Source organism: Plectropomus leopardus, chromosome 17 (assembly GCF_026936395.1).
Source record: "Plectropomus leopardus strain MGB_pleo_1.0 chromosome 17, ASM2693639v1, whole genome shotgun sequence".
Taxonomy (NCBI): Eukaryota; Metazoa; Chordata; class Actinopteri; order Perciformes; family Serranidae; genus Plectropomus; species Plectropomus leopardus.
Genome location: NC_142192.1, coordinates 10,255,649 through 10,277,488, shown reverse-complemented (window position 1 = coordinate 10,277,488; position 21,840 = coordinate 10,255,649). Strand labels below are relative to the sequence as shown.

At 40.1% G+C, this 21,840-nt stretch overlaps 1 protein-coding gene across 1 annotated transcript in view; it reads left to right on the top strand.

Annotated features, from left to right (window-relative positions):
* The first annotated feature begins 1,782 nt into the window (after nucleotides 1-1,782).
* The window catches only part of pard6gb (par-6 family cell polarity regulator gamma b), a 47,461-nt gene continuing 27,403 nt past the window's right edge, over nucleotides 1,783-21,840 (top strand). The window contains exons 1-2 of the mRNA XM_042507197.2: nucleotides 1,783-2,143; nucleotides 9,734-9,956. Coding sequence (XP_042363131.2) covers nucleotides 2,072-2,143; nucleotides 9,734-9,956 — 295 coding nt within the window. The 5' untranslated portion in view covers nucleotides 1,783-2,071. The remainder of the gene's footprint in view (nucleotides 2,144-9,733; nucleotides 9,957-21,840) is intronic.

Genomic DNA, 21,840 nt, shown 5'->3' with positions numbered 1-21,840 from the left:
AAACTTTGCTGTAATCCTTTATAATTCAGATACATTGGGTAAGGAGCTGCGGGAGGAGCAGTTAAGTTGCTGTTATTGGTTGTAATATGGACCTAGTTTGTCTGACAAGTTGAGTATATGATGATAGATAATGATAGATAATTAGCTGTTACCTTTTTATTATATTAATTTATGTGTTTGTATAAACAAAACAGACCATATTTTGGCACTATTAATAGTCTGGGGAGTATGAAGTGTTTTTGCCCCTTATAAATAAAAATTGACATCTGTGGAAGTGAGGCTTATGGGTTCTTATTCTGCAAATTTTACGATTATATTTTTCTTGTTTACTCTGAATAATGAGCTCAACTGCATGAGTTGTTATGGAGGAAATTAACCAATTAAAAATATATTGAAAATATAATGATAGTGTCATGTCTCCCTCCTTTATTTTGCTCTGTGTCTCTCAAACTTGCAACATTTCATTAATAGTGAGAAATGTAAATGTAGAAATGCAAATGTTTGTACCAGCATGCACGCATAAAACCAACAGACCTGGATGCCCCAGCACAGGTATTGCTTGTAACGCTGAAATCTAAACTAGAATTACATGTAAATAAGATTCATGTGGTGATAACTGCTTTTCTTAATTCCAATTTATACCACCTTCTATTGTAATCAACTACCTGTCCTAACTACAGATGCTTTAAAACGTTTGTGTTGAGAAATGCGTCCTCTGGTGCACTGGAGGACCAGTGTGCGGGGTGTTGCCTTCATGTGCTGTCGGATTTTTTTAGACCAATCATTAAAGTGGCATAAATAGCCTCCCAAAATGTGGCCTATGGATAGGATCGTGGCAGTTTAAGCGGCACTTCACATCAAAACCAAAACTATTTATTTTTTCCTCTTATCTGTAGCGCTGCTTACCAGTCTAGATTGTTTTGACGTGAGTTGCTGTGTGTTGGAGATATAGGCCGTAGAGACAGCTGCCTTCTTTCAAACGTAATGGAACTAGATGGCACTCGGCATGTGGTGCTTAAAATGCCAAAAAATACATTTGAAAAAACTCAACGGCAATGTCTCTTTCCAGAAATCATCCAATCCAGAAATTTACTCAAGATAGACAGACCTTATTGTGGGCAGTTTCGTGAAGGAACTATTTTCTTTTTACCAAACTACCCCCACCAAATGGATCACCACGCAGAAGGAAGTTTACATCTAATGCTAGCTCACCTAGCGCCCCTGGATTAGCTAACGATACAAAAGGCTGTTGAAAAGAGGCTGGGACATGCTCTTTGACCCCTTGGGAGTTTGGGGTATGACACATGTGCAGTGTAACTGGATGTTGGAGGGTTACGGGAGACAGTGCTAGAAATAAATGGACAATGTCCAGCCACTCTTTTAGGTATAGAAAGGTGGATGGAAAAGACTCTTTGTCCCTTTAAGTCATGGTAAGTATTCAATATAGGTCTGCTTGTCCAATGAAAGTCATTTTAATGATCATACTTCACATTAATTAAAAATGCTTGGTAAAACATGGCGTGATTTATCTTCATTAATACTGAACCTTAGCTGCCAAAGTGTGATGGGGAAGAGGAAGACAAAAGAAAAATCATTTATTGAGAAAAATCGTGGCCATATACTACATATTAACAACAATGTTAATATATGTACCTGCAATATGTATCAGGGTAGCTTTATTCAACTCTTAACATGCGATAATGAGGTTACTGCGGGGTCCTGTCTGAGGAACCTGGGGATTACGAGGAGCAAGTGAACGCCTCATAGGAGCCCATTTTTTTTAGGAGGGCTGATGTCATTTCAAAACTTAACTCACACTCCCAAGTCAACGCGGCGAGTTGCTCACCTCCTATTCTCCCGCAAACTCCTCTCATATGTCTGACGGGGCGCGTTAAAAGAAAACTCCAGGAGGTGAAATACGCGAAAGAAGACACAAACTTCTCCACCAGAAGCGAAGCAGGAGGATTTTTACAGCCCCAACCCCGGGACCAGAGCCCCTCTTTCTGCGGGCAAAGGCGGCTGAACTTTTTTTTTTCTCTCTTTAAAATATAACCGCAAAAAACAACAAAAAATGAATCGGAGCTTTAATAAGTCGCAACCTCTGCGGAATGCGGATTGTAACGCCGTGGAGGTGAAAAGCAAGGTGAGCTCTCAGGGTTTTGTCATTTGTGGGCTCTAAATGGGGATTTGGGCTGAAAATAAGGAGTTCACATGGTCGTCCCCGTAACGGTGCTGGAGTTGGTCGGACAAAAACTGTGTGCAACTATCACATATTTTCTGCTTTAATTCACAAAGCGCTAATCCAGTTCATGAAACGGGAGCTGGTTGTTTGTGGATGTTTTTGTAATTTGCACCGATTATTGCATTCTTACTTCCGAGCGTGCAGATAGTGCTGATTTGGCTCTTTCCCTCTCTGTCACGAAGCTGATGGGAAAAACTGGTTTGACATTAACACGTATTTGTTACAATGTGAAGGTGATATCGGTCTAATCGGGTGTTTTGCAACATTTTGCAACATTAGTCGCTTTCACTGTGGGTTTTGTGCCACATAGTTTCAGCCTCCTCATTGTTTTGAGTGGTCGGCGAGAGGCTGACAGTGTAATAGCTGCATAAATTAAGTTCACCAGCAAGTCAATGACCACAGTTATCTACCAATTTAAGGCTTATGTAATGGAGACCACCAATTTTCTACAGCATGTGAGCAAACTTCTCATGCACTTTGAGCATTTTCTTCATCAAACCTCATTAAATGCACAAGATCTGCTGCAGTTTAAAAACTTAAAGTGGCAGTTCAGATTTTTTAAAATTGGGTTGTATGGGGTACTCATAGAAAGACAGTATATACAGTTACATACAGTAGATCACTGGTTCCCACCTGGTCCAGTCACAGGATCCAGATCTGGGGTCACTGATGTTGTTTTTTCAGGGTGGATACTGAAACAGATTATTAGTAGTTAATGAGACTGATAACTGATATTTGGAACCGATATGCATTTACAGTAAAATTGAGAATCTTTCTGTCAATATTTAGAATTTGCAGTATAACAAACTTCAACACAAGACTTTGTTTAAATGCCTTCAGCAAATGTGTAATCAAAACTGAAACTTTCAGAGTTCAAGTGAAAATTTAAATAGAAAATGAATAAATAAAAAAAATTCTCTTAGCTTTTTCAAAGTAAAAGCCTCCCCATGCTGACACTTTCTTTGCCCTTTATAATTAATTAATTTAATCAGTGATCATTAAATAAATAAGATAATCAGCAAAATGCCAAATATCGGCCCCAATAATCAACTAGGCCGATAATCTGTCAACCCCTAGAAATGACAAGTGTTGACGGAGCATTTGGGCGTAGTGGAAACCCAGATAAACACACGGCACTGTATCCAATCTTTACCACAAAGTGGAACAAACAGGGAGCTATTTTTAATTTTGCCACAGCCTCTCAAGGACTTCTTGTAACCAACATTTTTGTCTAGATTCCATTAAAGTGACGGCAATCCAGAGTAGCATTCATGCCTGTGTGTTTACACATGCCAGCACACTTGAGTGTGTCAGCACATATATGACGGATGAGCTCTTTGACGTGCCAGACTAAGAAGGACAAGAGGTGACTCACTCAGGCCTTCTCACGTCTTAGTTTTGGCTTCCCCACAGAGGGATAAGAGATGATGCTGGAGAATCTATTCCAGGGTGCTCGTACAGCATCATGGGGGAGCTGTGTGTTGTTGTGAGGCAGGAGTGGTCACCTTCAGATTGTTTGTGGGTGGGACTGAGAAACCTTTAGCTGCCGTGGCCAGAACCGACAGGTTTAACAGCGTCATCATCGCAGCGCTGACTCACTGTCATAAAACGTCAAGTTTCCCTTTTTAGGATCACGACTCTTATCACGTCACTTTGTTTCCTCTGGTTTTGTAATGCAAAAATCTAGAACATTTAGTTGAGTATCACCTGGCTAAACCAGAATGACAGCTCGGAGCATTTGAATTCTTGTAAAACAAAAAATCCTTATCATGAAGCTCCACTGCAGTTGTGTCTCATTTTAAATGTGTTAAAGCTCCAATTAGGACTTTTCCTGATGTGATGTGTTGCAAGCTGAAAAGACGTAAATAACAAGGGGTTCATCTCAAGTCAGTATTGAAGAAATGCTGAATGAAATGTTCAAAATGAATCCATGCGTTAGAAAATGGAAAACACGCAGACTTTTCCGATTGCATCGACTGCATCAGAGCTATCTCTCCGCTCTTGTATCAGATGCTGATTTGATAACAAATTTAAAGTGTACATCCAGTCTTTGTTTTATAACGTTTTTGTCAAAGCCAGTTTCACAAAGATCAGTGGTGGAATGTAAGTAAGTACATTTACTCGCACTGTACTTATGTATGAATTCAAAGTACTTGTACTTTACTTGAGTATTTTATTTTCATGCTACTTCATACTTTAACTCCACTACATTTCAGAAGTAAATACAGTACTTTACTACATTTATCTGACAGCTTTAGTTAAATTAAGATTTTTACATAAAAACACGTTATTACCAAATAGTTTATACAAGTACAGCTGCAGGAATTAGTTGATATATAATAATGAGGTTTGGGGTGTTTTGTCTATTTTTAAAAAAATAATAACTTGGGGTTTGGGGTCTTTTTTTTCTAATGATTTTGAGTTTTTTGGGTGTATTTTTTGTTGATTAAGATTTTTCTGTATTAGATAATTTTGTTTTTCATACTTAAAGTACATTTTCCTGATTATACTTGCTTACTTTTATATGTAAGTGACATTTTTTCAAAGCAGGATAATAAGTTGTAACAGACTATGGGTGGTATTAGTACTTTTACTTAAGTAGGAATCTGAATACTTCTTCCATCGCTGTATAAAAACTGCTAATCTAAAAGTACTCAGTTGCAGGGAATATGACATACAGAAACTTTGACTTTGCATTAATAGATCATATGACCTGGATGAGTGAGAATCTTCATGGATGTGTGAGCATCCATAACAGTCCGACATGACCAGATAATTGGTCAAAGAAATAACCCTGAAAAAACTTTACCAAACAATTTTTAAATTTTTAAAAGTTAAGCATCCAGAATCAATAGATTGTCCAAAAGTGGTGTGTTTGTTGCGTATGTAGGTGAGTGTGGTGCGTGTGATGTGCTGCCTGGTTCTCACTGGTCAGCGTTTGGTTTTCTCGGGGGAAACCGCTCCAGCGATAAGCTTATCAGGGATAACACTGGAGGTGTCTGGCTGCCTGTCGTGGAGCCTCGGCCAGGAACTGGTTTCACTCACTTAAAGCTCTTATCAGAGAGAGTGGAAAGGATGATGGGGGTTGGGGTTTTTTTTTTTTAATTCCTCTGAACTTACTCTGATTCATCAAATTTTTCTGTTAAGAAAATCATCAGAATATTTGTTTGAGGCCTAATGTATTAGTGTAGTACTACGTCTTGGTACCCTTGGTGCCGAGACTTTTTAAAGGTGTCGGTCTTGTCTTGGACCACATTTTTGTTCTTTCTTGTTTAGTCCCAGAAAAAGAGGACTTAAATTGCCTGTGCAAAAAAGATTTGCTGATTGAAGACGGTTATATTGAAAAAATCCACACATTGAATTCATCCCTGCAATGTCTTTTGATTATTTATTACTGAAGACATTTCTCATGGAACACTGACACATACGCACATAAATACATTACGGCAATAAATGAGTGAACGGAGAAGAATCTTCATTTGGTTTCTCTTTCAGATTAATTTGGGGAGTGCCTATGGTTTGCGTAATTCCCATTTTATCATGAGTTTTGACTGCAATACACTGCTCTGGTCTTGACTTGGTTTCAACCCCTCAAAGTCTTGGTCTTGACTCTGTCTCGGTTTAGGTGGACCTGACTACAACACTGACCTGCTCCTTTTGGCAGCATAGAAATATAACATCAATATTGTGATATGAGACTAGATATTGTCTTAAATTTTGGATATTGTGGTGATTTAGGTGTTGTCTTTTGCTGATAGAGATTGGAGTTGAAATGATTTTTATTGATAGCAGTGCCACCTTCGGTTGTGCTTATCGATCAAGATTCCCTTGTTGAGTCTTATTGAGTCTTTTTATTCATTGATAAAAATCTTTTATATATTTTGTCGAAATTCTCGTTTTCAAAGGCTACTCTTTATTTAGTTTAAGTCTTGTTTGGGTCATGAAAACCAGTTTTCCATTAGCCAATATTTTTTATTGTCATTAACAAAATTAAAACTGTGCATCAGGTGTTGAGGAGGGAGGTGATCGGCAAGTTGAGCTAGCTGTAACAACAGTCTGCCTGTTGTTCTCTAAAGTGTATGAAATTAAAGAATATTTGTACCAGATTTGTTGTCATTTAGGTTTTCTTGGGCAAAGAAAACTCTTGCAGGACGTGATGCTCAGTAAGGAAGCAGTGGCACGCGTGCTAAGACTGTTAAATACATGGCATTCTTGGGATAGAATCTCGTATTGCAATGTTTCAGCGTTTCAACTGCAATTTTATTATTATTATTATTATTATTTATTATTCTTTCCTCATGTAATGAAGCCACGCTTCCTCACCGCCATGACTCCTTCTTGATGCAAGTTTCCAGCGACTTCCGCGTCGGTGTTTCGCAATGTGCAACTGTCTGAAAAACATGCTGGCATTGGTAAAAGGAATTGATAAGGTCGGAGGTGTTGTCCGATAATTCGACAATTTGGAACTTGTGCTCAACTGGAACCAGTTCTCGATTCCCATCTCTATTTCCTGGTTTTAAAGGCTGCTTTACGGCGAAGTGAGGTCATTTTCTGAACTTACCAAATTTTTCTAGCTGTTCTATTATTTTCCTTTTCCCACTGTATCCACATTACTTAAGATTATTATCATCTCATTGTCTGAATATTGTAAAAACACCAATGGTCAACCCTACAATATCATAGCATATCAAGGTATTTGGTCAAAATTAAATTGATGTGTGGTTTTCTCCACGTTGCTCTAGACAGAAGTCGGTTTTGTTCCATTATCTCCAATGTGTCAGAGTTTAGTGTCTCCAGGCGTGTTTCAACCTGTTGACATCACTTTGCCCTGATAGGCCGGGAGGACAGGTGATGTCACGTTTGTAGTGATGTATTCTTAGGTTTAGCTTCGAGGCCCCGTGATTAATCACCCCGTGTTCAGACTTGTTTGTAGCGGAGGGCCTTGAGTTCTGCTTGCGAAAACAGATTGTTCAGACTGATCGGGGAACACGGTGCCAAGAGAACACTCAGATTGAAGGCAGTGACGGAGCTCGCTGACACGCAGAAGTGTAATTAACAGCAAGTCGAGTGTGACATGTTGAAGTCTTTCGGTGTTAATTACAGTTCAGTCATGGGTAGGTTTCACTTTTCCAAATGTTAAGAACACCTAGCGAAGACTGACAAACCTGTTTGTCAACTCCTTTTGCCACCTTCTAATGTAGGGTGACTTTTATCAGCTGGAATCCGAGTTACGCTCTTAAAATGCAGGTTCGCATGTGCCTTTGTTGCCTTCAGTGAATCTGGCAGCAAACCACACACCCGCCTGGCATCCCCCTCGTCTCCTAACACGCCTCCTCTTAAATTCATATGTCATCTTCTAATTACAGAGCTGGTTAATGTATCCCCCGCTCTTCTTCTTCTCCTCCCAGTCAGTACACTGCTACTCTTTTCTGCCTCTCTGTCAGCACTTTTCCTCGCCCTCCCTCCTCCTGCTCCATGATCACCTCTTCTCTTCTCCTCTGCTGTCAGCTTCCCTCCGCTGTGAGCTGATGATTGCAGCTACAAACAGCACCTTCGTCTACAAATCACCACTGTGATTCAGACTCCGGAGCTGCTGCAATTGTGTGTTGTTGAGGTTTATGGAGCTTTTGTGCCTCGGTTGTATCTCTGCACCTCAAGTCCATTCTTGTGTGTGAGTCACATGATGACCCCACAGTGACCCTCAGCCGTGCTCTCATTGGTGGTTCAGTGACCTAGCCGGGAAAGCTGCAGCACAATTGTTCAAGTCTGCGTGTAAACTGTGGGTGGGAGGCGGGGCTGCCAGCCACTGTCATTTATATATACTGAGACAGCTTACTCATCCACCTGTATTGTTCTATTGTTCCTCTTTCCTGCAGTTTTTCTTGTCAAAGTCACATGTGATGTGCAACTGACATTTGTTTTTGTATCTTGGCGTGCAGTGTAATGCAAAGCTGCACGGTTTCCAGCAGGAACTTGTTAAGCTGAGGTAGTTTGCCATCTAGATCCTGATGCATCTCATCTTGTGATCAGTTTAGTTTCTGGAGGACAGCTGAAACAGATCAAACCTCATGCAGAAGCAGCGTTCGTCTTTAAAGCCAATTTGAGGTAGGGGCCAAAAAGGGTCCATCATATAATGTCACTGGGCCCAAATATCTATTTTTCCCATAGACTTACAGAGACATCGTAAAAGAAATGTCTGGAAATCAGTGGATACATTTTTGTGAGTGTTACAGGGATGGGAATAACTAGAGGCCCCACAATATGATATTATCACAATACAAAATTATTTCAGTTTCTAACGTGTTGCGATATGCTATATTGCAGTATTGTGATGACATGTATTGCAATTTTTCAACTGCAAATTGTGTCCTGAAAGAAGTACTTTGTCAACACCTGTTTTATCTAATAAAATAATGTTTTCAGTCTGTTCATAACACTTCATCATTTTTATTGCAGCAAATTGTATCTAGTGGACTGAAAATGCAAGATTTCATTATCTAGTAGGGATGCACAAAACGTTTTTGCCGATATCCATAATGCTGATATATAACAACTTGTTTTGCAGATAACGATACCAATATCGATATATTTCCACACATAAGTTTTTGATCATCAATTCTCTTCTATAGTGGAATTAACATCATGTTATGCATACTCTCATCGTGATGGCCTACCAGCAGATAGACACATGAAATACAATGCTTTGCAATGTATGTAGTGTTCATTCATTGTGCAAAATAAGAGAAATACTTCAACTTAGGGTTGGTGTTTTGTACATGTACATGCATCCCTATCTAGTAGGCTACTAAAAGTGTATTTCTAATATTAATAATTGATGTAATTTTAAAGAAGTCCATACTTGGCATCCATGTATTGATACAATATTGGCACTAAAATATTGGGATAGTATGCTGTAGAAGTGTAGAATAGCCGTACGATTAAATCATTCTGTCCTCATTCAAGTTAATGGAGGGCTAAACTGGAAATTAGCTGCTCATCTTGCGGAAGATGCTCGGCTCGTGGAGGTCTTTGGTGTGCTTGTTCTGTGAGTCCTGGTGTTTGAGATGAGCTGGTCCACCTCAGCCATAAAACACTGGTTAAAAGCCTTTCATAATCATAAGCACTCATTTTGAATTATTAGGCACATGTTGCTGAATAGTAACTTTGGCTGTATTTATCTGCAAATGTAAAAACTACTCCAATGGTTGGGTGAGTGTCAAAAATCTATTACTTCAGCTGCATTGAACCATTTTTGAAAAGGACTGTAGCCAGTTTGTATTGTGCTCAGAAACAGCTTCCCCTGTGCCATTTTGTACATTAGGTCATGACCGCGACTGTGACAGCTCAGTGGACTTCCACGCTGTTAGTTTAATGTGTGCCAGGCAGATGGTTTAGATAAGTCCATGAGGTCGGACATCCCGGTTTCCTCTTCCTGTTTTGTGACTCTCCTTTTTAATGTCCTGTTCTCTTCTGATCTTCCCCTCTCTGCAGTATGGGGCAGAGTTTCGCCGGTTCTCTGTGGATCGAGTCAAACCGGGCAAGTTTGAGGAGTTTTACAAGCTCATCCTGCACATTCACCGCATCGCTAACATGGAGGTGATGATCGGCTATGCTGACGTCCACGGGGATTTGCTCCCGATCAACAACGACGACAACTTCTGCAAGGCGGTGTCAACAGCTCATCCGCTGCTCAGGATCTTCATACAGAGACAAGGTAGGTTGTATGAAAAGTCATTGTCAAACATTGTCTCTTAAAGGAACAGTGTGTACAATTGAGGGGGATTTAGTGGGATCTAGCATAAAGGATAGCAGATTGCAACCAGCTGAAACTTCTCCCAGTTAGAATTTCTACAGTGTTCATTGATCAGGAGGTTTTAACCAGGAGCAAAATTATCCACAGAGGTCTCTTCCTACATAAAAAAACGAAGCAGAGGTCTCATTGTTGGATTCATACTAAAAGTATAAGTGCATACAAATTAGATCACTACTTTATGCAATGGGTATGTATGAGACCCCGTAAAAACTGAATAAACAAAGTGCCCAGTGATTCAAACCAGTAAAAACACTGGAGAAAAAAAAGCAGTTTTACATCACAAATCAGTGTTTCTCAAATGAAGTTTGGCATGTTTGAGACTTGCTAATGTGCACTCACTTTGTTTCTGATATATCTTAAGATCCAGATATTCAGGAGGTTTTTACCAGGAGCCACATTATCTGATGAGGTCTCCTCCTTTCCAAAACAATCAGATTTAATGGTTTAAACCAGTTAAAACAGTGAATAAAGCACTGACAATGGTCTTGTCACAGAGGGGCTTCTAACTATGGCGGCTGATGCAAAAACCTGAATGACCCTATCGAGAGCCAGTAGACGTATTCGGTTCATCCATTCTTGGCTGCTGTCGAAACATGGCGGTCTCAGTAGACAGGGACCCGGTCCCTATGCAGATTTAAAGGGTTCATTCTAAGAAAATTAAAACCCAACAATTCTCATTTTCAAGTGATTATACACTAAAGAAAACATACTGAGTGTATTCAATTTCTGAAAGTATATCCCCCTCAATCCTACACACCGGACCTTTAAAACTGGTTGTTAGTTTGAACAAACACTGGATGGATATTAGTTTTCAACTGGTAAATCTATAAAACAATCATCTTTTGCAATAACTGAATCTTGGGCTGCAATTATCTTGCTGACTCGAATCGAGTTTCCCCACATAATATTTCCTCATCCAATTATGCCTCTTTTCCCGCTCTGGGAACTCAAGGCCTTCTTGTTTACTTCATGCAAGGCTGTGTGTGTGTGTGTGTGTGTGTGTGTGTGTGTGTGTGTGTGTGTGTGTGTGTGTGTGTGTGTGTGTGTGTGTTTTTTTTTTTTTGTGTGTGTGTTTCCTGCCCTCTTATTGGCTGGATCTGTCTCAGTCTGTGCCTGTCTGCCTGGCTAAGTCCTGCTTCTTATCCAGAGGAAGGGCTCGCAGGCAGATGAACACACACACACATACACACACACACATGCACACAGGCCAGTGCCTTGGCAGCCACATAGAAATCAGGTCATTGAGCAAAGCCTGTATCCCGGCATACCAGACATTACTAAGAGACAAAAGATCTGCATGAAAAGAGAGACTCCTTACTGAGCTCCCTCCGTGTGTGTGTATTTGTGTGTGTGCGTGCATGTGAGGGTGTATTTGTTCAAAGACAACACCACGGTACCCTGAATGGGAACCGGTCCTAGTCCCTCTCTCTCTGTTTCCCTCTCCATCTCTCTCTCATTGATCCGAAGTCTGGAGTGGGCCTTGACTGCCTGCCAGCATACAAATGAATCTATAACCATTCACATCTATTCATACCCTCAGTCCTCCCTGGAATGTCCCTCGCTCGGTTGTGTAATGAACATGTACGCTCCGGGGTATTGTTTTAATTGTCGTCCAGTAGTTCAAAAACAAAAGCTGGTTACCGCACGGTGAGTTATCTTGTCGCAGATTTCCAGTAAGAAATAAGGTTTGGATCTTCAGGAGGCCCCACCAGACTCCTGTAATGATTCACTGTGTTGAGATCGCAGCAGAATGAAGTCATCGTACACCGGCTCGGAAGACATCAGCCAAAGATGTCAAATGTGAAAATTAAAGTTTAGATTGTTAATTAGCTACATTTTTTTATTACAGAGTAGCTTTTTGGATTATTCTGTGAACTTTTCAAGCACAAATGAATATTTCATAAGATTTTCTTGGGACTTAAAAACTCTCAAAAGAGCAGCTGTTTGCTTGTGCTATTCACTTCAGCTAAAGTTATCATTTGTACTCGCCGTTGTGTGCGACAAAAAACCCTTATTACAAGTTTTTAAAAATGATCCTAGACTGAAGACAAAAAAAAAGCAGATATCTAACATTTATCTTCTAGACATGGTAACTTGACAGTTTTAACTTACTCCAGGTAGCATGCAGGTGTTCCCAATAAAAGTTCACCCCAAACTAAAAAAGGATCTGCCTACTCTTGAATATAATGCAAGTACATGCTTCTTGGCTTGTGTTTGCTTAAAGTTTTTCCCAGAAATCATGACCTTGTTACTCAAAATAATCCACAGACCTTGTTGTGAGCAGTTTTGAGCAGGAACTATTTTCTTTGCACCCAACAACCATTTCACAGAAGGGAGGGTGCATCCACTGCCAAGACGGCATTGATGTTTACATGTCGCACTGTTACGAGCACGAGCCTCTCGTACACGTATAGATGCACGCTTCCTTCTTCACGCACGCTTCACGTTTTGCAGAATAAAATTGGTTCTAAGTGAAAGTCTTCCCAAGAGGTGTCTTAAGTTGTGTACTTATTAGTCTTTACCTTTGTCACATTTCTGTCCCAGTTTCCATTTCTGCCACTCTCTGGAATACTTCATACAAAAACGCCACAAAGCACTAGAGGAACTGAACCTTGTTAAAGGACAGATGCTCTTACGGAGGGGCAATGAAGTGTTGTGGTGGTGAAAACACAACGCTGACATGGTGATGCGGTTTATGGGAATGCACACTGTTGTGACTGATGCTGAAGCAGACTGAGCATCTCGAGCCTCACTGCAGTCTATTGTTAGTCGCCAGACAAAGAGGTGTGTGTTTTACTGTGAGTACCCTCATGTCTCAGAAGAGCTGCCCCACACCCAGAATGCTACATGCACGAGAAAGTGTGTGTGTGTGTATGTGTGTGTGTGATAATGACTGTATCGGTCAGTACCAGCCTGTTAGTACAGGTCATTTAGTTGTGCCACCGTGTGTCTTATGTCTCTGTCAGCAGACCACCCCAGATGAAAAGAAAGAGTTGACACACATAAAGACACTGTGACTCACCCCTCAGCCACAGAAGGGACATTTTGTGTAGTAATTTAAGCTGGACGGGTCTTTCACATGCATGTGAGTGCTGTGAGAAAAAAAAAACCTCTTTTAATTGGGCTGCTCCCCTGACAGCTCAGCCCATAAAGTTTATATGTTTCTCTTTATTTCCACTGAAACACAGAAAAGTCACCTTACCTTACATTTTAAAAAACTGTTACAATGTGTAATACTGTTTTTTTTTTTGTTGTTGTTGTTTTTCAAAATAAGATGCCACATAGAATAAAACGTGTAAAGAAAAGGTGAGAAATTAAAGGAAAACAAGGAGAGGAGGGGTCTCCAAATTTGAATATGAGCGGGGAAAAAGTTGTAGAGGAAGTTGAAAAAAAACCAACAAACTACTGACATATACCTGAGAATGTTTGTATTTAATTTTCTCAGTAAGACCAGAATCAGAAATCAGAATCAAAAATTCTTAATTGATCCCTGGGGGGAAACTGTGTTTCGTTACAGTTGTTGTGATGGCAACCATAGAGAATTATAGTTAGTAGAAATAAGCACCAGCACAAAGTATGTAAAATATAGAATTAAAATACAGTAATAGTTAAACAATTAGCAGTAGTATGTAAATATTTAAAAATATAAGAATATGTATAATATGCTTAGTATGTAAAGTGTGTAAAACATTAAATGTAAAAGACATACAGTAGTTAAAAATATAAAACTGCATTTTTCTACACTGCAATGTAAACGTTATGTGTGAGAGGAGCGACGCATTTCTGTGACTGGCCGTGTGCGTGCATTTGTCCGTGTAACAATAGGTATTATGACGTCTCTCTTTTATCTACCTGACACTCACCTTCCGGGCTCAGATCACCATTGTTGGTCAGATCACTGGAGCACGTGCAGCAGTTGTGTGGCAACACAGCAATAATCCATCTGATGATACCTGTTACTCCCTCTGGGCGATGATGGCGGCTTGTTTAAAGATGACTTCACCTGCAGAACAGAAGCCAACACTTTGTGGTTTATTCCCAACAATACACAATAGTCTTTTGTCAGCGCAAGCGGAAGTTAAAGAATAACAAAGGTGATGTTTAAGATTAAAACTGACGCTTTGGAGTAACTCACAATTCTTTTTAAGAAATCTATGTTGTACAATTTAGAGGAAAGTTGCAGGAGTTACAGGTGACGTCTTCCACCCTGAACCCCCTGCTCATTCTCACCTGCCCCGTCTTCCATGGTCAGCTCACTTACATACATGTACATTAAAGCAGCAAGCAGTAGACAAACGCAGTATCTTAAATACTCTGTGCATGCAAACAAACAAACCAACAAGCGAATCAAGAAAGACGGAAAAAGAACTGAGTGCAAGATGTGGGTTCATAAAATGACACGTCTGTGAGTTTTCTTCTTTAAAGTCTTAGCGCTATAATTTTTGTGGTTGAAAGGCACTAAGATGTTTTGCTGTTTTGAGAGGGTGTTTAGTTCAAGTAAAGGACAAAATTCTTGCATATCTTATCAAGAGGGACCAGGTTTTGTAAAACGTTTTCTGAGACCCACATACTGAATATCTTCACTTTTTTTAATGTGAGAGTGGTCATCGTCTCTCTGATTCCATTATATGTAAACAGAGGAGACTTTGTTGTTTTCCAGATGAGTAGCATGATACGGCGGGCCATGGGAGAGTAAAATATTACAGCAGTTCTCTGATGAGCAGATAAATTCTCCTCTCCTTTTGTCACGTCGAAAATGGCACTGACAGGGTTTACCACACACATGTGAGAGGGAGTAAAAAAAAAAACCAAACATTTTGTCTTGCCCAAAACATGTGGCCCAAAGAGGCAGGGCCTCAGTGGCATCTGGGACAATTAAGATTTATTTGCTGAGAATATTTTAGCTAATCTAGCATTTGAAATTTGCATTTGTTTCTTAAAAATGATTTTAACGTCAAAGAATGAATCCTTTAGAGAATCCTCTTATGAGAGGATTCTCTAAAGGACTACAGTTTATTAGCAGATTCACTCCTGTAACTGTTCACAGAGTTTAATGCTGGTTTGCAGTGTGATTAGGTCTGATGTGATATTTCACCAGATGCCTCCTTTTGCCTGAGCCTGCTCCTCCAGCAGCTGGGGTTCCTCTGTCTAATTACATCTTCGGTTAGATAGAGATGTTGCACTCTCATGTTCATGCCCTGATGAAGTCCCTGCGTTGGCCAAAACATGAACAGAAGAGTGCCTTGGTTTAGCTCCTCTTTTTTTTCTATTAGTAGATGCATTGAACTGCAACATTTTTTAAATTTGGATCTATTTCACTTGAGTGGGGTGCACTCAGTTAGATTGCAAATTGAGGAGTTGTTCAAATAAAAAAGAAAATGCCTTGAATCTGGTTGTGCCCACAGTAGAAAGAAGCCTTTCTGTTAAAGTGTTTACATAACTATAATCACTAGGAAGTCTTTTTCTAATGTAATGATTAACACACACAAAATAGATGTAGAGAAGACGTGTCATGGACTTGGATGTGCTTTCAGTAGTTTTCAAATTCAGATTAAATCCTTTTTAAACAAAACATTGCCTCTGCATCCTCGACTGCTTAATTTCAAGCTTCACATCAGGGGATCTGAGGAGCCAACAATGTCAAAACCTGTGCTGAAAAATAGTTTGTAGACAGAGGGGGGAGGGGAGTCACTTCACAGAGGGAAGTTTTGTACTGGGACACTTCTACACTTCTCATGCCGGCACAATCAGAAGGGGGGAGGGGCGAGCTAGTGATGGGAAGAAACGGGACGCATCAAAAGAGCTGTGAGCACAGAAGAGTGAGTGAACCAGCTCTGTATACGGAGGTGGACTCCCTGTCTGGTCACATGTGTGTGTGTGATTGTAGTGGTTTAGTCAACTGATGATTGATGTTAGATTGGGTCATGTGAGGTTCTACATGTTCGTACAGAGGAAAAGAGAATATTCTAGCTACAGTTCCCCTCATATAAGTCATTTTTACACCGAGAGCATGCTCTAGGGCCACTATGAAGTCCAATCTTTGTGTCGCCGTTGGATTTTTACACAGAACCGAACAGCGAGCATGTTTTCATGCACGAAATAGTCTGTTTTTTACCCTTAAAGACAGAATAACTACAGTGTTAACATGACTAATGAAAATGACCATTCCACTAACACTCCTGTTTGCATGCAGCCATGTGTACTCCAATTAACATGTCCTAACATGTTGTTTATCACACAAGATGTGGAAAAGTATAATAGCTGGAGCATGTCATTTTGCCTCTTTGCATTAAAATTGCATTTTTTTTTAGCTTCCTACCGGTGGCAGACTTATTAGGGTCCTTCTCTCCTTCCTTCACCTTCTTGAAGAGGTTGGTGCTGCGATATTTTGCATATCCAAAAACCTCTTGATAAGTCAGGTGCATTTCTCCCTCTGACCAGAGTTGTGGGACTTTCATTTGCACATATCTCTACCCCAGCTTAACAAACGGCACTGACTGTAAACCGAGGCCATGTCTTGCAAACTGCGGTTAAAAACCAAAACTAATGGAGAAGCATATCCTGCATTGGCTGTGCTAAATGCTAAATTTAGAAAACAGCTTTATTCAGATTATTGGAATGGAATATGCTGGTTATATGACCCACATCAAAGTCCGATTGTGATCTTATGCAAACTTAGAGGGGAATATTGGTGTGCATGTAACCATAGCAGCTCCAGTGTGTAATTTTAGATAGTATGCTGGCATTGTAGAAGCAAAAGAGGTGTTAGGGGCATGACATTTAGCACAACAGCATCTGCTTATAGTGTGACATAAAACAGGTGGAAGCGCTTTATAAACAATAAAAATGGCATAACATGGCAATAACTGTCGTTTACCATCCCTGTTATGTGGTGGTTGATCTCGTCCTCTGCTCAGAGGGTAAGGAGCTCCCATATCTCATTGTTTTTCACCAATATGCAGACATTTACGGGCGCCGTGAGTTAGCTACTGGATTGGTTGCATTACAGCCTGATAACTGCTGCTTGCTGCTTTTTAACTCTATTGTAGGGAGCTCTATACCAGGGAGCTCCCCTGAAAGGATTTTATTCTGGGAAAAAAAGTGACATTTCGAGCTAAAAAACACCTTTCCTTATCTTGCACACATAACTAAACATCACACCCTTCATGCCCATGATCCTGACCTGCCAGCTGTCTCTTTTACATAGATTGGGTGCTGCTGTTACTACCTCCATAGCCGGCTTAAAAGGGGGATAACTCTGTCTCCCCAAATCACGATCTTACCTTTATACAAATTGGCAAGGCAGCATAACATTGCAATATTTTTTTTTAACCTTGAACAGGCAGTGTAAAATGGTCTGTCAACTCAGCTTTAAGTGTCCTCTTTCATGCTTTTGGTTCCAAGTGTTTTGTCCTGCTGGTCTAACACATTGTGATCAGAGGCATACACTGAATATACTCAGGTCGTCTGTTTTGTCAAAGGTTGTAGTATATTTATCAAGGGAAACTACTGGAAGCCCTATCTGTTCATTCATATTCTGCCTCTCGTGCAAAATAATGCAAATTAAGAATTAGATAAGAGAGAGGGAACACTGCCTACATAGTGATTTTAGGTAGAGATATTTCAGACAGGAAAGCGGCTGCTGAGCTCGTAAATTTCCACATTTCACCAGCGTCTTCTACTGTTTAAAGATTAAAGAAATAATGTAAATAATCCTTGATACCAGTGAAAACATTGGACGGAATACATCTAATCTGTTCCCACAAATCTATTTTTGGAGTGTGACCCGTGAATGGAGGTTGTTAATGCGCTAAAAGGGCTTTTAGAGCTGAAGTCTGACACAATCTTAGCAGGCGTGGGTGCACAGCTACTAATTTCCCACAACACACTAATGGCTGGTGTAATGATGGTCTATGCATAGTAGAGGACAAGAAGAGTTCAAGTAAGGATATGTGTGTTAAAGTCAATTTGATTTTCACCTGTAATTACACTAATGGTTGACAAAAATGGTCTTGTTGCAAGAAAAAAAACACAAGCCTGTTTTTGGAAGCTCAGTTTTGGGGGAAATTGGGGTTGTTTTTGTAGACAGTGCCAGTGGCCTGCACACAGACTACACTCTAAACAAAGAGAAGAGACCCCTGTTTGGCAGAGGGCTAAGAGTTTAAATAAATAGAGCAGATGAGGAAGGCCAAGGTCGAGTCTGTGCAGCTTCATATCTAGCATGCTGAGTATCAGGGTTTTACAGCTCCGGCAGCCTGACCGCTCTCCACACCTGTGAAAACTACAGGGCCAGATACCAACATCAGCCAGACTAAAGCGAGCTGTGGCACCGCAGCAAAATCTTTTTTTAAAAATGGCAGAATAAAACAGCAGCTCCGGCAGTTTAAATCTGACATCCAGACCAGTGCTGTTTCGCAACAACTTGGATCGCACACTCGCTTGGAGATCAAATAAATGCTAATGTTATTATGTTTCTACGGCTGCCCCGACTGTCTGCACTTTGCTGACTTTCCACACTTGGCTCGCGTGCTTTTTCTTTTTGCATCAGTGAAATCAGGGATGTGTTGTTTGCAGAACAAAGCCTGGCAGGCTGTGAAAAGAGACGTGTCATTTACACTTAGAACTATTGACGGTGAATTGAATGTAGCATTTGGAAATTGCTTGAGTGAAAAGCTCCTAATATGTTTCAGTGTGTTTAGTCATCAGTCAGAGAAGTTGTGTCTGTTCATTGGAAACTGTTGACATCCAGACTTGGCTCATTTTTGGTGAAGAAAAGGTTAACATGGTTGCTTCACTTGCTTTCTCTCTCTACATCATGGAAAAAGTACTTTTGTCACGGTAATGTATTTTGGGCTATCAGGTCTGTAAAGAGTAGGCGTAGGCATGAGTGCGCAAGCTCTCAGTTTGGATGTCACATCAATATTCTTACTAAGTACAGAGTAACCTTTTTTTATTTTGCTTTTTAAAAGAACAAATATATTTAATAAATATACATTTCAGTTGACCCTATCCTATGTTTAAAGTGATTTTTGTACAGCATGCAAAAGAATAGCATAGAACAGAACAGAATATAATAGAATAGATCTTTATTGTTCACCAGGATGAAAATTTGTTTTCGGCCCACCAGACACAGGAGACAACATAATTAAAAAACAGACAAGCACTTTGTAAAACAAACATATAATTATACAAGATCATTAGAAACACTTTACTTGCTCTTTACTAAACACTTTACACATTATCCTTTAAAACCTGAGTAAACTGGCCTGATTTTGAAAAATGTGGGAAAAAGGCAATGAGCAACTTAACAAGAAATGACTCAAAAATTAGCAAGAAACTAGTGAAAAGTTACAAGAGAATGATCCGAATGATCTAATATAAAATTGTTTTTGCAATAATGAAATACAAAGATCAATAATACAAAGATGCTTTTTGATATGTATGATAGGTAAAGGCTTGAGCTAACAAGACCTGACTTACCTTTCCAACTATGGAGTCACTGAAGCTGCAGCCAGTCATCAGCCACACTCAACCCGCTTATGATTTTATTATCATGGATTTATAATAAACAAATAGATAGCATTAGACAGAATTAAGACAATTCAAGTCCGTGAACCAGAAGCTCTGTTGTCATGGTCACAGTCTAATGCCTGGAATGATTACACTCCAAATGTTGACATGGAGTCGACGTCTGATGGTCTTTTGTTTGTTTTTGTCTGGTTTCTCTCATTTCCTCTCATTAAAGAATATGAGTGCAAGCAGACATCAACTTTCTTCAATGCTCATCATGTGCTTTAAAAACTTCTTTTAAAAGTTTTATTTTCAGGAGCACTTTTGTTTCAAATGTATGTTGGGTGCACCAGTTCAGCCGGTTCTGACCGACACAAAGTAACTACAAAGAGACAAACGGTGACCAAAAAGGATATAAAATTACCTCAGAATAACTACAAAAACAGAAAAACAACCAACTAGAGACACAAAATTACTACAGACACAAAGCGTCCAAAAAAGACACAAAATTACAAAAACCCTAACATGAAATTACTTCAAAGAGATACAAAATTATAACAAAGACACATAAAAAAATATGAAGAGGCGCAAAAGCACTAAATAAAAAAAAAGGCAAAACTACCACAAAGCTGTGTCCATGCCCATGCCAGTGCTGTCTTTTTCCAAAAATCAAACTCTATTTATCTGTGTACCTCACTGCGGTTTTTCTGAGAGGTTACATCGGGCCAGGAATTTTGGCGTTGCCAAAAACTTGAGTAGATGTTCTGCCTTGAGTGAGTGAATATGATTGAAAAACTGAATTTTTATGATGGCACTTATACAGAAACTGGATTGGTTGCATTGCAGCCTGATTCTGGATCTGCCAGTCAGTATCAGTGCCAATACCTCTCCAGTGTATAGGATTGCTGCATGTGTAACTAACATATTTTATTATATATATTTTTCACCGTCTCCATATGAGATCATGTAGAAACTATTATATTTGTAGAGCAACAGTCTCTGTTGTGTCCCTCTCTCAGTCTGTGCTTTTGTGTTTGACTGTGGGGACACTGTCAGCACATCTGGCCACTCTCACACCATCGCCAAAGGGCTTCAGAGAACACGTGGTGTGTGTGTGTGTGTGTGTGTGTGTGTGTGTGTGTGTGTGTGTGTGTGTGTGTGCGCGTGTGTGCGCACATGCCCTCAACACTAGATGGGATTGTGAAGCAGATGTGTCAACATGCCAGTGCTCAGTCATGGTAGCTGCAGGTTCAAGCTCTGACCTCACTGCATTTGATCCGTGTATACAAGAGGAAGAGCCTCCTTAGTAATTAGTGTTGGCTCTTTATCCCAGTCAGACGTCCCAAAGCTGATTTAGTCCTCGGATCAGAATAGATCTCTTGATTAGTATAGATAATTCAGATATTTATACATGCCAATGTGCAGCTTTTTCTATTTTGTCCTTTGTGCTTTTTTTTTTTTGTAATTTGTGTGCTCTTCAGTGGATTATAAACTCGCATGCCAGCCACACAATCACATACCACGATAGGCAGAAAGCATCCTTTTCCTCATTCCAGCAGATCTATTTTGGTCGTGTAAAGGCACGGCCTTTTTGCGTTGCCTCTCTGTGCCTTTGTGACTCTCTTTACAGAACTTCAGAGTCATTAAGAGTGAGTTTGAGTGTGGCCTGTTATGTTGAGGCTGCCACTACTTCTCGTCTTTGTGCTTGGTACCAGTCAGCAGCCTCAGGGTAAACAGCGGAGGAGCTGGCTGAGTGAAAGGGATCGCTGTGAAACAACTGTACTGCTCCTTGAAGGAAAAGAAGACAGCAGCTGTCAGTTAAAGCTAGGGCTGAACCCCGAATCATATATTTTTTATTTGACTCCGGTCTGGCTGTGCAATATAAATAATTGACAATTCATTCCTCTTTTTTTCTTTTTTTTTTAAAAATATAGTTGACCTAGCATTCACAAAATTCCTGGCATGAGTTTCAAGTGATGGTTTTGACCACATTATGATAGAAAAATGCAAGAGAGTCCTGGGAACATATTTTTGAGCATTTTAAGATCAATTAAAGGCTTCTAGACAGCTATATGATGCAAGATATGAATTGCGGCGTAATTAATTAACGTCATATGGGGTGCCCGGTGACTCGGTTGGTAGAGTGTGCGCTCCATATTCAGAAGCTGTGCATCCTTGTCGCAACAGTTTGAGTCCGACCGGCGGCACTTTGCTGCATGTCATCCCCACTGTCTCGTGGCCCATTTCCTATCATCTCTCTAGATGTCCTATAGAA